Source organism: Rhagoletis pomonella, unplaced genomic scaffold (genome assembly GCF_013731165.1).
Source record: "Rhagoletis pomonella isolate Grant_MI unplaced genomic scaffold, Rhpom_1.0 Rhpom_scaffold_00013, whole genome shotgun sequence".
NCBI classification, from domain to species: Eukaryota; Metazoa; Arthropoda; class Insecta; order Diptera; family Tephritidae; genus Rhagoletis; species Rhagoletis pomonella.
The window spans coordinates 4,968,046-4,984,142 of NW_023458567.1; the positions used below are offsets into that span (position 1 = coordinate 4,968,046).

The window sequence follows — 16,097 nt, forward strand, 5'->3', positions numbered from 1 at the left end:
CATAACTTTGAACTTGTTGTAGTTGTTGTAGCGGCTAATATCTCAGTCGTTGTCGTCAAGCTCCAAGAACGGAAGCCCTAAGAAAAGTGCAGCCTCAATGGGGTCGGTCCACAGGGACAAAGGCGTTTGCGTTGTCTTGTTTTCCGGGCATACGAAGAAATGTTCCGAGTCGTGGGGTGTTTCTCCGCTCGCCGGACACTCATTTGGCACATCTGCGTCTAATCTGCTCAGATTTGAGTTTAACCTGCTGCAGTAGCCAGAGCGAAGTTGGTCTATTGTAAATGTAAACAGAATATCTGAATGCTACTAATAAATCATACTTCTACTATTGTGGTTCTTTGAAGTAGTGAAGGACTTTGCTAACTTTGGATCCAGCATAAACACCACCAATAATGTCAGACTGGAGATAAATCGAAGAATAACTCTTGTCAACAGGTGCTACTTTGGGCTCGGTAGGCAATTGAAAAGCAGAGCCCATTTTGCCCGTCCTTTTATATGGCGCAGAAATATGTACCATATCTAACAAAGATGAGAAGGCTTTGGGGGCTTTCGAGAGAACTATTCTGCGTAAAATCTATGGCCTCGTTCGCGTGGGCGGTGGACATGGACATATTTAGTTAAGCGCATAAAAATACAGCGATTGCTCTGGCTTGGACATATTGTACGCATGGATGACGACGCTTCGGAGAAAAGATCCTTCGACTCCGCCCCCATGAGTGGACAACGAAAGTAAGGGCGCCGACGAACACAATGGAAGGACCAAGTGCAGAAGGACCTGCCCGCACTTGGAATGAACAACTGGCGCAAATCTGCAAAGGAGAAGTTTTTTGTTCTCGGCCCAAACCGACACACGGTTGTAGCCGGCACAATATTTTAATCGCATCGGTGCAGGAGGAAAACTTCCAAAACAGCTCCAACTTTGTCACCTGCAACGGTTCTAGCATCCAGTTGTTGGTCTAATAGCCATGTCTACCTGTATCGTACTTTGGATTATCTATAGCGATTAAACTCATCTGAATTTACTTTTTACAAGCTTTTGCTTAACTTGTTTTGTATGTATGTACGTAAGTATGTTTGTTTGAGTCAAAACTTTCAATTAATTTTTAACCATCTCCGCGATGAGCTAGAGACTTGAAATTTCAAACTTCGCTCAGAAATCAATGACAATGCAATATGAAAGAAGAAGGAATCCGTTCGGGGGCAGAGGAGTCGAGGTATTTGGAAAACCCGTATTTATAGTCTGATTTGGTTCATATTTTACCTATATGAAAAAAAAATAATGAGAAAACAAAAATTTACGCTACTGGACTCAGTAGACGACAGTCAGAAGCCAGTTGCCGTACGTAATGCGAATTTTAGTATATGGTTATAAGGCCATAAATTATCTGAAATCCGTGAATCGTGAGGTATATCTCGCAAATATTACCTATCTGCATCGCGAATCGGTAATCGTCGCAATTCCCACCAGCAGAGGAACATAGTAGGCAATGGCCTCCTCACATTTCCGCCAACGATCAGAATGTGAAAATTTTGAAGACGGCTCACAGACAATTCCCCCAAAATACTTCTATATTGAATAAATACTCACCCTCTAATTGCAATCCGAAGTGAACACCTTCGTGGCGTGTTTGTCGAAATGTCCGATGTATCTCGGCAAGGGGCAGATTGTAGTCAGCAATTTTACATACCGTTATTATATCAGTAAATTGCCTAGATGATGTGTTCATCAGACGCTCGTCGTATGTAGCTAATATTTTGTTTATATTTAAGTCCAATAGTAAAATAACACCTTCTTCGCTGCCCACAGCTAGGCAGCCATCAAAATTCTGCAACAATGAGCGCCGGCAACAATTTCTATTTACAAACGCTGCTGCAGTAATATGAAGAGACAGTTCCATACAACTCAAAACTTGGCCATGTTCTACAGAATAGATTGCTACAAAACTGCAACCACCTCCTGCCGCACGAAAACACTCTATACATATAGCTAAAAGCACAGTTTCGTTGTTGTTCGGAAATAACTCCTCTACAAATCGTATGCAACAGTTGTCATAGCCACGCGCTTCCGTGAATTCATAGGAGGCAAGAGTTTGTCCATTACGTAGCGCAGTGATTTCCAACACATTTCCGCTAGTCAGCCAGCCCCATGCACCTCGTTTTATGATACCGCCTAGTTGTAGGGAGCCTGAAATGTGGCATGGCATAAGTGTAACTTAACGTTACAAATGGGTTGTATAAACCTATTTACCAGCAAAATCTTCATCAGCCGATTCGGCTGCAAGATCGTTTTGTTGCAAATTTTTTTGATCCCGGTGTTTAGGGATGCACGGTTCATGAGCTCTCGGTAGAAATTTCACTGTGCGCTCACCGTTTACTGCGATCTCGTACCACTCCATAACTAACTTCGAATTTTAGTTACACTCAATTAAAAATCACGCAATTTTTCGCAAACTAATTCAATTTCAATAGAAATTTGTTATTAAAAAAGTTCTCATTCCGCGCGTACTTCATATGCAGATGATGTTTTTCTACTCCTATTTCACCTTGAGTATGTTCAGTGGCAGTAAAATGATTTGATGAGGAAAGACCTTTTTTGAATACAGCGTTGCATAGAGGAGTGCAAAGGAAGGACAAGTGGTAAGTTTTATAAAAGTTTTCGATTATTTATGCACATGTAGTTAAAACTCATAATCAAATGTAATTTTTTCTTGAATATAAATTATTTATTTATTTTCATATTCCCTTTAAAAATGTTTTGGTGTCTTACGAAAATACGAGTAGTATATGCATCAAATAGGAGTAGTCTTTTATCGACATTTCCAACCCTGTATTTAACAAGGTGATACGGGCTTGCTGTGCTGTGCTATGTAAAATTCCAACAAATAAACTTTAGCACATTTTTTTGAAGTCTGTTTTATGAAAAATTTACTAAAGAGAATTTTTGCATGAAAAAAGACAAAATACTAAATCGCCCGTTGAAAGTAAATAAAGGTTACAAGAAAAAAACTGCACCGGTGAAGGAATCATATCAGATACACGCTTGCTGCAGAGAAAACGAAAAGCTAAGAAATTAGATTCTCTGGGGGGTGGTGTAGAACGAGGATAGGAAACGCTAACATCGGAAACTGCACACACCAGGCAATTCTATACAGTTAAAGGGAAAAGAAAATTTTGCAAGATTTGTGTGTGTGGTGTGGTCACATAAAATACGTGAAATATCGGTGAGTATTTATGAAATTCAGCAATCCAATTGTATATGATGATTATCTAGTATTTGATAAACTCTTAGGTCGTTCTACGACTGCCAAGTGTTAATTGATAGTCGCAGAACACCGACATTAAGATGACACAACGAGGAAATGTGGCTGCACTTGGTGAAGAGCTTGCCCAGGCAATTGAACTGATTATGCGTCCAGATACGGCTCAACAGGCGCGCATGGAAGCCTACATGGCTTGTGAACGCTTTAAAGAGGAGTCGCCGTTATGTGCGCAAGTTGGCCTTTACCTAGCCAGCGGCCAACAATTCGGCCAAAACGTAAAACATTTTGGCTTACAACTAATGGAATACACAATCAAATTTAAGTGGAATAGCATTTCACACGAAGAGAAACTTTTTATAAAGGAAAATGCCATGAAACTTTTACATTTCGGTGTCGGTCCAGCAGAAGATGCGAGCTTGGCTCATTTGAAGGATGCACTGTCGCGCATAATTGTAGAAATGATAAAACGCGAATGGCCGCAGCAATGGACGACCCTATTAGCTGAGCTATCCGATGCCTGCAATAAAGGCGAACCGCAAACTGAGCTGGTGCTGCTGATTTTCTTGCGACTCGTCGAGGATGTCGCCTTGCTACAGACCATCGAATCGAACCAGCGACGCAAAGATATGTATCAGGCACTTACCAACAATATGAACGATATTTTTGAGTTTTTCCAACGTCTGATCGAACTGCATGTTACGTCTTTTCGTGAAGCCACTGCGCACGGCCACTTTCAGAAAGCAAATGCACACGGGCGTGTAGTTGAAGTTGTGTTGTTAACACTAACTGGTTTCGTTGAATGGGTTTCTATGAACCACATAACATCTAATAATTGCAAATTGCTACAAATACTTTGCATTTTATTGAACGATAAAGCATTCCAATGCAACGCAGCCGAGTGTCTCTCGCAGATAACCAATCGTAAGGGTCAAGTAAAAGAGCGTAAGCCACTGCTGATGTTGTTCGGGGAAGAACCGATGCGTTATATATTCACGGCCAGTCAAATACTGCCAGACATAGCCACCGCTGGTGCTTTGGAGCAAAACCACAATTTTCTCAAGAAACTTCTCAATATGCTAAGCGGTCTGGCTCAGCAAATCGTAATACTCTGGGGCAAAGAGGATGGTAGCATACAACGCCCACCTCACTTCGAAATATTTCTTGAATGTTTGCTTTTGCTCGCACGGCACCCATCATTGACGGTAGCGCATGGTGCAACGCTTATCTGGAATGTGCTCTTGAAGCACGATGGCATTTCCAAAGATCCAATAATGACCCCGTACATTCCAAAATTTATTAACGTTATCGCTCCGCGCATCATTAAAACCCTGTATCCTAATATGCGCACTTTGCCCACTGCTGTTTCTACCGCGGCGTACATCTGCTTAGAATACGATAGCGAAGAAGAGTTTGCTGTTTTCTATTACCGTTGTCGCACTGATTTTCTTGAGCTATTTCGCCAGTCGACGCTCATTCAGCCTATCGTTACATTCAGCTATTGCGAACAATGGCTCAATGCTCGTTTAGCAAAGGCACATACTGAACGCGATAATATTAATTGTTCTGTTCAAGATCCCGTTTATTTGGAGTGGGAGGCTTTGGTTTGTGTCATTGACGGCGTTCTTAGTCGCATTTTGTTGGTTTCAGATCGGCCGGCGGTGCAGTCGGGATTGCGTTTGCTGGAAGAGTGTCTGAAAGTGGAAACCAGTAATCCGCTAATACTCTCTATATTGCTATCGTGCATCTCGGCACTTTTTGTGTTCCTCAGTATGTCGTCGTGTCAGATTACACCAAACAATTGCGTAGCCATGAGTGGCGTATCCTTGCTTCCAAGGGTATTGGAGCGTATTTTCCAGGCTCTGGTCTTCCGAGATCCTACCGAGCCGAATATAATGACGACTAGGGCACAAGCCGCCAAAAATTTGCGCCGCCATGCGGCCTCGTTAATGGTGAAGCTGGGCCACAAATATCCTTTATTGCTGCTCCCAGTATTCGATCAAATCGACACTCACGTGAAAGCCCTGCTGGATGATCCGCGGCATGCCCTGAACAAAATCGAACGAACTACATTACAGGAGGCTCTACTATTGATATCCAACCACTTCTGCGATTACGAACGGCAGACTGCATTCGTAGCAAATATAATGAAGGATACACTACCGCATTGGCCGACCTTCGCAGAGGTATTCAAATCGGCATTTACTTTTATACAGTTTGTGGGTCTCGACAAGCCGGCTGTTACACCGATTCAATCAGATCCACTCAGCGCGAATCGGGGCCATATGTTGGACGCGCTAAATGTGGTGCTAGCCGTTATCAAGCGCTGTACTTGGCCTGACGATCCGGATCGGGCATCCCGCGGTGGATTTGTTGTCGGCTTCACCGAGCTCGGCAATCCCATTTGCCGCAATCCAGCCACACCACACGTCATTCCTCTACTGCCACATATTCTTGCTTTGATGCGCGTGCTCAACGAGCTCTACCGACCACAGGCAATGGCTTTGCTCTCGGAAGACTTTCGCCAGGTTTACACCATGTTGGAGCATGAAAAGAAAGCCTTGCTAGGCGTATGCACACCACCCGCCGACCCGCTAGATCCGACCGTCAAAAAGGTGACCACCACTGTAGACCGCTTACAGCAATTCATGTCTTTGTTGTACGACAGCTGCTATCACATGATGGGCTCGGCGGGGCCTTCTCTAGGACGCGACCTCTACCAGTTGCAGGGAATTGCTGATGCGCTAATCAATAGCGTTTTCGCTTCATTAGAAGAAGTGCCCGACTATCGACTGCGCCCCATTGTACGTGTCTTCTTCAAACCATTTGTGTATTCTTGCCCACCCACCTTCTATGATTCGGTGCTGGTCCCGATATTCGCACATTTAACCCCATTCATGTGCTATCACTTGGTGCAACGTTGGACTTACATATCGTCTTTGTACGAATCGGGCCAGTTGAATGAGGAGTCGAATGGCACACAAGAAGTGCTGGAGGATATGCTGAATCGTTCTTTGACGCGCGAATATCTGGATGTGCTGAAAATTGCATTAGTTGGAGCAGGTCCTGACAACGTGCATGCGCCGGCAAACGTCACAGATGTGGCCATGGAGCCGGAGGAGCATTCCATGGACGGCACAACGCATTCGCGGGCGGCTCAATCCGCTTTGCTGTCAGACATCATCAGCGATTTGGGTGCGAAATTGCTGCGCAATGGCGCAACCAGCAACTACATACTAATGACGCTAATGGCTGCACTCTCTTGGCAAGATAGCACCTGCAGCATGAAGGCCGTCAATGTAGTGGCGCCTGTGATGCGCTTTCTCGCCACCACCGAAGCACAATTGATGGACCAAAATAAAGCCACAACCGCATTCCACGCCGTTTTGCAGGGACTTCAAGTGCACGGCATGCATGAAGCCAATCAAGCGGGCCTCATAACACTCGGTGTGCAATTCTATGAGTTGCTACGTCCCAAATTCCCTGTGCTCAGCGATGTATTACGAACTATACCAAACGTCAATGCGGCAGACATTCAGAAATTCGATGAGAAAGTGAATGTGGCGCCACTGAAAGGTAACAAGGTAGACAAAGCGAAGAAGGATCTATTCAAGAAGATGACTGCACGTCTGGTGGGACGGAGTGTGAATCAGATGTTCTGCCGCCAAATCGAAATTCTTAATTTACCGCCAATGCAGGCGCGCGCGCCCAAACCCAACTCTGATATTGTGGACATTACACAGAATGCGGGACTGACGAAGCTATTCCGCGCGGAAAAGTGACCGGAAGAGAAAGCAGCCAATGCAACTGTTGAAAAATGTGAGATTTGATGTTACTTGTACTTATTTCTCTGTAGCTCTTGCTGATATCTTTCATTTTGCAGTTTGAATTTAAGACTTCGGGAACATGTATTGTAACATGCCGCGCTATGTTATTGCGCAACAAATGAGGGTTTTGTTGATGAATTTGCATTTGCGATTTGCATGAAAGGGGAAGGTACATTAGCAGCATAAACGCATGCATATATAAGTATAAAAATACTACTTAGGGATGTGGCCGATTGGCGATGTCGCATATACATCCTTTTCCAACAAGAAATACATTATGAAATGGAGAAAGAAATTACTTATTTAGCTACATATGAAGTAATTTATATAAATTTTACATATTATAAAAATATACATATATATCTTTACATATGCATACATATGTATGTATAAATGCTATGTTAATTTTAATTTCGAGTTTTAAAAAATTGTTTCTGATTGCGAAAAATTGCATTGTTTTTTTTTATGAATATTTTAAAATATTATGTAAGATTTTTTTTTTTATTAAGATACATATTATAATCGAAGAAATACGAACGAAATAAACGAATTGTGTTTAAGCTGTGCGCAGCTTGAATGGTAAATGCAAAAGCGAATGCAGCAAGTTTCACTGTGCTGAGATGGAAATTGTTTTGGTTCCGATTGAAAGGGTAATAATTCCGGCTCCATATCTGAGATCTCGACTCGTAAATTCGGCAGGACTTGTGGCCAGATACAAGGCAATTGGTTAGACGGTTCTGAATTAAAAACTTCAATCGCAAAGGTATGCAGAATCTAAAGGCTGGTCATATTTTGGCGACAAAATTTTTCGAAATATCCCCTTTATCCCTTCCCTTACCGATTATATTAGAGACCAAACACGGACATGTGATAGTTTATCCACGCATGTACACGACTGTTTTCTTGTCGGCCGACAAAGAAACGATTCGTCGTCTTCGGTGTGGTTTCACACTTAAGATTGTAAGTATACATTTATGTACATATAACCTTAATATTTTTTATTTGTTCGATAATTTTTTATCAGTCCAAAATTTTTAATATCTATGTATGTATGATCGTAAGCTTCACTAAATACATATGTAAACTATCATACTTTACATATATGGCAATTTTTTTTTAATTTTTTAATATACGATTTTTGCTTTTATTTTTATAATTTTCAGGTTACTTTTTCATTTAACTAAAATAAATTCAATTTGATTAATATCTGCGTATAAATTCAAATTTAAATAGGAGCGTTTTAAATATCGTTACCTTAATTCACAAGCAACAAATTTTTTATTTTACAGGAGAAGCAAAATATATAACAAGTAACTTTTAAGCCAAAAGCAAAACCGTCTCCAATTCTCATATAAAAATTTAAGATTATCGTTAATTTTTTCATGATCCAATGATTGGATTTAAACCAAATTAGTATGGGACCACCTGTGAGGTAACACCTTTCCTTTAACCCTTTCGACCCGGATGGTACATATATGTACCACCAAAGTTTAAACATCCCTAAAACTTGTAATTTACATTTAATCACATTTATAAGGGTACCACGTCGTCTGTTAGGAATTTTACCATCAGCCAGTACTCTACACATTCAGTTTTGCATCTCCTGTTACGCCCAGTTTCGTTTCATTTCTGGGGAGAGGCCCTCCCGTTAACGTTTTTGTACAGATTTCCTTGCGTTTGTGAAAATTGCTTAGTATATTTAAATATATTATAGGAAAATAAAGGTGTTTCTAATTATTGCCTGTAAATACGGTAATAAATTTTTATTATAAATATATATTTATATTTTTATTATAAACCTCTGTTTTCACAAATTCAAACATATGGTACATATATGCACCAGCAGTCTCCTTTGGTGGTACATATGTGTACCTGTAGTCCGGTGAACATAACTTAATTTTTTATCGATTTCATGCAAGATAAGCCAACGATATGCCTCTAAATCCGGTAAGATGGTGTGATGCTGCAACAGGGTATTTAGAAAGAAAATGATATTACTTCGTGTTTCTAATTTGCTAATTTATTGAACTATATTCCTTATTCAGCCGTTGGTACTACATATAATGGGTAACAGAAAAAAACGTACCTAAGTTTACTAGTAAGAAAATGCAAAGAGGAGAAATAGAATTCAAAAGCACATCTGCAGGCCTTCTATACGTAAGGACACGAAAGGGGTTTTATAATAAGGAATTGCCACAAACCAGGCCTAATAATTATGAAAAAACTTTGAAAACAGGCAAGAAAATGCAAGTGCCATGTCCAAACTAAATACAATTTTATCGTCAAATTATGGGAGGTGTTGATTTAGTAAATCAAATGAGTGGCCTGTACGAACATGATCGAAAATCAGAAAAATAGTGGAACAAGGTCTTTTACCGTTTTCTAGTGATGGCAGCCGTGTGGGTTATTTACAATAAGCTAAGGAGGAATAAAATGCTTTTCAAATCATTTTTGGTGACCTTGGCCGAAACTCTGATAGAACAAGGTTCTAAAACTACAGCCTTACGCAGGCCAGTAGCACCAGGCCTAGAACGTCGTGTCGTGAATCAGATACATATTTCCATTCAAAGCACCACACAACAACGTTGCATAAAAGCAAACTTGAACAAAGATAATCTGCCAAGAGTGCAAAGTTCCTTTGTGTAAATTCTGTTTTGCAACATTTAATTATATTTTAGGAATTCATTACCAATTTATTGTTAATTCTTTGACTGTTTATTATTACTAAATTTGTGCATTATTCAAATGCAAAATAAATGAATCGTTTTGTTTGGTTCTAAAAAAGATAAAACATTTTTAAGAATGTCCTAGAGGACGGTTGGTACAGATATGTACCACTTAACATCCCGGATGGTACAATGGTTTACCACCACCCTCCGAATCAGCCCCTTACGCCACGCCCACTTTGACACCGAAGAACATGTATTTGTGGGGCAAATAACATATTGGACCCATAAATTGAAAGCTACCATTGATAGTAGAGTTCCGGGTCGAAAGGGTTAAAAAAGGAATTATAGAAATGTGGTCCAAAGTTATCCGGTAACATACATTAAAAAAAAAAAAATCCGACGAAAATCCTTTATGTAAGTCGGTGAAAAAGCATCAAAAACAGGTAGGGCTTTTTAAAAAGTGGCATGTAACTTCGTTTTTTTTTGGTACTAACATTTTAAAGTTTTTATTGAAGGTGTATTTTAATATATCTTACCTTAATCTGTGAAAAACGCAGCTTCGAAAAAAGTTTTGGTTACGCCCTACATGTGTGATTTAAGGTAACGATAAACGTGATATTTTTTCTATGAGAGCGAATTCTCAGAAATTAAGTTACTGGAGAGTCGCTGGCAAGTTACTGGATAATTTGTAAACAAACACAACTAATGTGTTTTTTGCTATGCAAGACAAACATTACATACACACAAAATGGTTGAAATAACCTGACAATTTTTAATACATATTGGTATTCACCAAATTGAGCCAGTGGTTAGGTACAACGTAAAATAGCGGAAGCAGCTTACGAACCTCAGCTCAATTAGTTTAGGCGAATTTTTTCCTTCCTTAATTAAATAGACATGCACTTATAACAAGAATTAAGCATAAAAATACACATTTGTCACCTAAAAAATATATATAATAGCTATTTACAATTCTCCGCATTTTTCTAGTAACATATATGTACATATGTACATATGTATTTCAAAAAATCGTTGAATAGCGTGCGTTAAGTTTTTTCCATCGATTTTATACCGTTTTACACTTTACATTTATCGATAACAACTCACACAACTTCCATTTCCGGTTGTCTGTTATTTATCAGTTAGAAGTGTTTTGCATAGTGCTTGTGAGTGAATTTTGTTTAAAATATAATTAAGAAAATGTAAAAGGTGCACCAAAATGTGTTGAAAAAACAATTCTACCGCCTACACTAGCGTCGATAGTTCATGCAGCGATGGGCTTGTGATATTGCTCATGTCGAGCGTACCTGGTATACCCGGGCTGACTGAGCCGCTAGCCTCACGCGCACTCAACGTCAAACAACCACCACCACCGTTGGACAATTGTGGCGGCGGCGGTAGCGGCTTTGGCGTGGGTGGTGTCGCCGTTGATGGACGTAGTAGAAATGATGAGTTTAGCGCACCGGTCGAGAGTAGGGCATTGAAGCTGCCGTGTGAATGATTCGGCGAGGTCGGCGTAACAGAAGTCGGATGTAGTGCCGATACTGCTCCAAATTGTGTTAGGGTTTGTGACTGCGGCTGTGCATTTGTATTGAGCGTGTGTGCATACGCTTGTGGCGCATAATTAAAAAAGTGATGGGGATGATGAGGGCTAAGAAATTGTGCAGGCGGTGTTATGGGTCCAATATGCGACAGCATTGACATGTTAAGTGGTGGGCTGCGATAGCTAATCGTTTTTTCCTTTTGCCAAATAAAAACATTATGAACCATAGCGCCGCCGCAAAAGACGATGCCAATGCCAATAAGTACGCTGGTTATAATGGCAGGTGTCGAATGAAAATGGTTGAATGTGTATAGGATAATACCTAAGAAAGGAGTAGAAAATGATAATATAGTGAAAAGAAAAAAAATACATGTAATCGTATTTTTCTAAACAAAATTAAAAGACCGCTGCTAACCAGTGAGAAAAATTGGTATGGATATGAAAAAACCGCCAACTGCACAGGTGCGACTCGCACTTGATTTTTCCAAGTATTTGTTGTCTCTGTAATGCAAAACCAAAACAAAAATTAAGTAAAATAGTCAATCCACTGATATTTGTGTTTGTGTACCTACCTGCCATCGAACATTGGTGATCGCACCAATTTCACAGCGAACAGAAACTGTATCGCACACACCAACAGGCAGCACAGATTCAGCGACAGCGATAGTGCACAAAGCGCTAATGTCACATCGTACACAATTACAAAGTCCTCAGCTGAACTGCGCGTCAAAGCATCTTCGCGAGCGTTTGGTGAAATTTTCAACAGAAAAATCAACGACAATAAAGCTAATAGCAGGGAAACTGCAAGTAATAAGCGGAATAAAAAGAAGAAACTATATGTACAAGCCGTTCAAATACAGGTAATTAAATATGCAATTTGTTTATATGTACATTAGACTGCATCACTCCCAATATAAAAAAAAAAAATCCGTACTTTTTTTCCACTGGAATTATAAAATCTATTATATTTTAAGACTTCCACCAAAATATCACGCAAAAATATTAAAATTGACGTGAGCTGGACGGATTTGAAAATACCTCCAAAAATTTAGATTTTAATTAATAAAAACATTTTTTAAATATTTTTTGAAAGAAAGTACCTCATATGACTAAACAGTTTAAGTTTAAAAAGTCTGCATAAAAATATTTAAAAAATATAGGGCTGTGCGATTATTCGATTACTCGAGCAAGTTGGTTAATCAATTATTCGGTTAATCAATTACTCGAGTAATCAAGATTTTGATTACTCAAAACGATGATTAATCGAGTTACTTGAAATATGATTACTCAAAAACAATAATTTTGCTCGTTAAAAGAGTTTGCTTTGGAAAATGCTTATTTTCTTTTTTACATTCTGTATATGAAAAAAATTTTTGTTTTAATTTTTGAAAACAGAAACATTGTTTTCAAAGTTCCTACTTTAACTACTTTGTACATAAGCCCATTCAACGTATGAAAGAGGAAGGTAAGATAAACAAGTGTCATTCCATGTTGAATTAAGATGTGTTGGTATTTGATAAAGAAAATATTGGGACGTGAATGGATCTTTTGCAAGGAAATAAAAAGGGTGAGAAAATACATTTCCACTGATACCTCATAAGTCTATATCGGTAAAGTTTTGGCGCAGTTATTCAAGTTTTTCTTACACAAATCTTTGAAAAAAGTAAAAAAAACTCATCAAAAATCTTATTGATTCCGTTGATACAATTTTTTAATATTTTTATGTAGATTTTTTAAGCTTAAACTGTTATGTCATCCGAGGGGATTTTTCCTTCAAGAAACTATTTCTATTCATAAAAAACTCCATATTTAGAGGTATTTTCAAACCCGTCCAGCTCACTTAAAGCTTAATATTTTTCCGAAATATTTTGATAGAAGTCTTAAAATATACTAGGTTTTGCAATCCCGCCGGAAAAACCACAACTTTTTTGGTGATGCAGTCTAATGTACATACATACATACACCCAGAAAAAATTCAGTCAAATATACATATTTTTCTCAAAAACACATATAGCTGCCGTAACTCAACTTTTTTCTGAGTGTACATTAGGGCGGGTCAATTTGTATTGGAGATTTTTCCGAGTATAAGCGTCAGGGCCGGATCTACGGCGGGGGAAATAGGGGAAATTTCCCCTCCCAAATCCGAGTCGGTCGAGAAATCCGAGTTTGGTTAGAAATTTCAATTACACTCTTGGTATTATGATTCTAATTCCGGAACAATTTCGTGCTAATTGAATTTTTTTCTGGTATGAAATTTGCAATTTCTTATAGATTTTGTCGCTGAACTCATATCTGAAAAATATGCACAGCATTTCATAAGCATCTCTTGTCCTTTCACAAGTCCCACAGTGTGCTTTTTGACCTCTGCACGCGAATTAATCGTAGCGCCTTCGACAGAAGCAGCATTTTGATACGAAACAAAATGGTTTTGAGAGCTAAAATAAATCCCTTTCAATTGTGGCCACTGAGCCACAATTACCCCTTGACCTTAAAAAAATTGGTCAAAAGTAGTGTTTTTCGAAAAAAAAACATGCAAAATACATGGGATTTATTCCAAAACAAAAAATTTATGTATTTTTTATTATACTAGTATTATAGATTTTGAGACGAGCAACACGATTCCACTGTCCAAAATTCGAAGAAAAATTTGAACACCTTATTTTAAAAAATGCATTATTTGTTGTATTTTCTATTTGCATGCAGCTGTGCATCCTTCACTCAATTTTATATTCCTTGAAAAATAAGTGCAATTCAAGACCTTTAATTTGAGCCAAGGTAGAAAAGCCTCTAGGCCCTCTGAGAGCCAAGTTATAAAAAATTTAAACCAAACTTCGAAACTGCGGTACTAGTTTTTACTCCGAAATTAAAAAAAAAGATTGCGTAAAATGGCGAATGAAATTTCGAAGTTTAACTTTAGAATCGTAATAATTTAGCTCTCAAAGGGCCTAGAGACTTCTACCTTGGCTTAAACTAAAGGTCTTCAATAGCACTAAAACTGACTTGTTGTTCGAGGGACAAAAATTGTGTGAAGGATGCACAGCTGCATGCAAATAACAAAAAATGCAATATATAATGCATTTTTCAAATTGAACGGTTGACATTTTTTTTTGGTTTTTTAAACAGTGGTATCGTGTTTCTCGTCTCAAAATCCATAATATTAGTATAATAAAAAATCCAAAAAATGTTTTTTTTTTTTTAATATATCCGTTGGATTTCGCATGTTTTTTTTTTCAAAGAACACTATTTTTGACAAATTTTTTGAAGGTCAAGGAGTGATTGTGCCTCATTGGCAATATTTTTCCTTGAAAGGTAATTAAATTAGCTTTCAAAGCCATTTTGCCTCATATCAAAATATTGCTTCTGTCGAAAGCGCTACGATTAATTGGCATGAAGTGTTAAAAAAACACACTGTATGCCGTCGAGTTAGCTCGAATATCTTATTTTTCAGTCGAGAAATGTAATTTTGAAATTTCAAAATTACTACGGTGCATTTTTCTCAAAAACATATGACTCAAAACATATGATTTGTAAAAATATAATTCATTTATAAACAATATATAATATAATAAAATAAATGTCTATCATACTTGGGCGTACAAAATTTTTGATTCTTATTTATTGAAAATTTTCACTGTTGTGCCCTCTGGTGGAAGTTTTAAGAGAAAGATAAGTTCAGAAATGAATTCCTCATACCAAACAACCCCTTTTAGCATGTTTTTATACAAAACTTAAGCACTTCCTTACGATACTACAGGATAGCTATTTTCGCAAATTGGCAAACTACAAATAGATTTTACTCCCATGGTTTCCTCGGCAAATTCGGGTTATGAGATAATTGTCCTCCTTTTTTTGACACGCATACATATATCGACGCTTTAATTGTGTATGAAGTAGAGATGGGCACGGGGCGAAATATTTAGTCCCGATCCCGCCCATCCCGAAATTCAATTTTTAAGTCCCGAACCCACCCATCCCGCAGCTTTTCAAAATTGTACCGTGGGTCCCGAAATTTATCACTAAGAAAAATTCACATGTCTTTTAAATTAATTTTAAATAACAAAAAAATAATGAAAGATCTGGCATCTTCCGATTATTTTATTTTGCCTTGCCCGTCCTTTTCGTCCCAGTAAAACATAAAAAAAGTGCATAATTAACACATCGTTTTTAAGGAAGATTTTCCGAATTTGCTGAAGTTGCGCTTTTATCGGGAGTGTCGGGAAAGGATTTTGGTCCCGTCCCTCCCGCGAAATTTCACAGACCTTCCCGATACCGCCCATCCCGGCCAATTTTAAAACAGGACCGTGGGTCCCGATATCCCGCGCCCATCTCTAGTATGAAGCAAAAGCGTGGAGTTTTACGTGCAGGTAGCCGGTAGCAGTTTAACCCAAACTCAATTTAAATTAAACTCATCGCAAAACGATTTAAACTTAACCATTTAAGCGGACGTAAATTGACCGAGGGATACTGTACCGACCTACACTCAAGTTTTAGAAGAACGTTTTTCGTTTTGTAGATTTTGGCGTTGATCAGAAATCCAGCCCTAGTGCCTTAATGAACCCAAGCAGTTTCGCGGGCGACAGAAAATTAATGTGCGTAGGCTCTGGCCACAACTCTCCAAGGTGTGTTATTCTTCTTCTCGCAACCACAACGCACTCTAAAAGAAGGTGTAGTGGGGTTGCGGCTGTCGCAGAAACGACAGGAGTCGTTTGCACTAATCTCCAGGGTGCTCATATGGGCCCGCAGTCTGCAGTGATCCGTTAGCACATCTGTTGAAAATCTTAGCCTTGAGATTGTAACTTCC

The 16,097-nt window shown here is 38.9% G+C and overlaps 3 protein-coding genes across 5 annotated transcripts in view; 1 reads left to right on the forward strand and 2 right to left on the reverse strand.

Moving 5' to 3' along the window:
* LOC118748571 overlaps positions 1–2,544 on the reverse strand; it is a 34,941-nt gene extending 32,397 nt beyond the window's left edge. For both annotated transcript variants that reach the window (XM_036483102.1, XM_036483103.1), the window contains exons 1-2: positions 2,249–2,544; positions 1,589–2,185 (exon numbers count right to left, since the gene is read on the reverse strand). In XM_036483102.1, coding sequence (XP_036338995.1) covers positions 1,589–2,185; positions 2,249–2,396 — 745 coding nt within the window. In that variant the 5' untranslated portion in view covers positions 2,397–2,544. The remainder of the gene's footprint in view (positions 1–1,588; positions 2,186–2,248) is intronic.
* A 360-nt stretch (positions 2,545–2,904) lies between these two features.
* Positions 2,905–7,680, forward strand: LOC118748573 (exportin-5). Of its 2 annotated transcripts, none has more exons than XM_036483107.1 (3): positions 2,905–3,221; positions 3,272–7,076; positions 7,141–7,680. In XM_036483107.1, exon 2 carries the CDS (start codon positions 3,344–3,346, stop codon positions 7,037–7,039), a length of 3,696 nt encoding a protein of 1,231 aa, XP_036339000.1. In that variant the 5' UTR covers positions 2,905–3,221; positions 3,272–3,343; the 3' UTR covers positions 7,040–7,076; positions 7,141–7,680. The 2 variants fall into 2 exon arrangements, with proteins under 2 accessions (XP_036339000.1, XP_036338999.1); XM_036483106.1 differs by having other exon boundaries at positions 3,290–7,076.
* Positions 7,681–10,129: 2,449 nt separating this feature from the next.
* LOC118748574 overlaps positions 10,130–16,097 on the reverse strand; it is a 33,070-nt gene continuing 27,102 nt past the window's right edge. The window contains exons 3-5 of the mRNA XM_036483108.1: positions 11,869–12,097; positions 11,712–11,797; positions 10,130–11,618 (exon numbers count right to left, since the gene is read on the reverse strand). Coding sequence (XP_036339001.1) covers positions 10,999–11,618; positions 11,712–11,797; positions 11,869–12,097 — 935 coding nt within the window. The 3' untranslated portion in view covers positions 10,130–10,998. The remainder of the gene's footprint in view (positions 11,619–11,711; positions 11,798–11,868; positions 12,098–16,097) is intronic.

Bases quoted from the DNA above. Each gene is read 5' to 3' on its own strand.
- LOC118748573 (XM_036483107.1), top strand. From the start codon at position 3,344: ATGACACAACGAGGAAATGTGGCTGCACTTGGTGAAGAGCTTGCCCAG.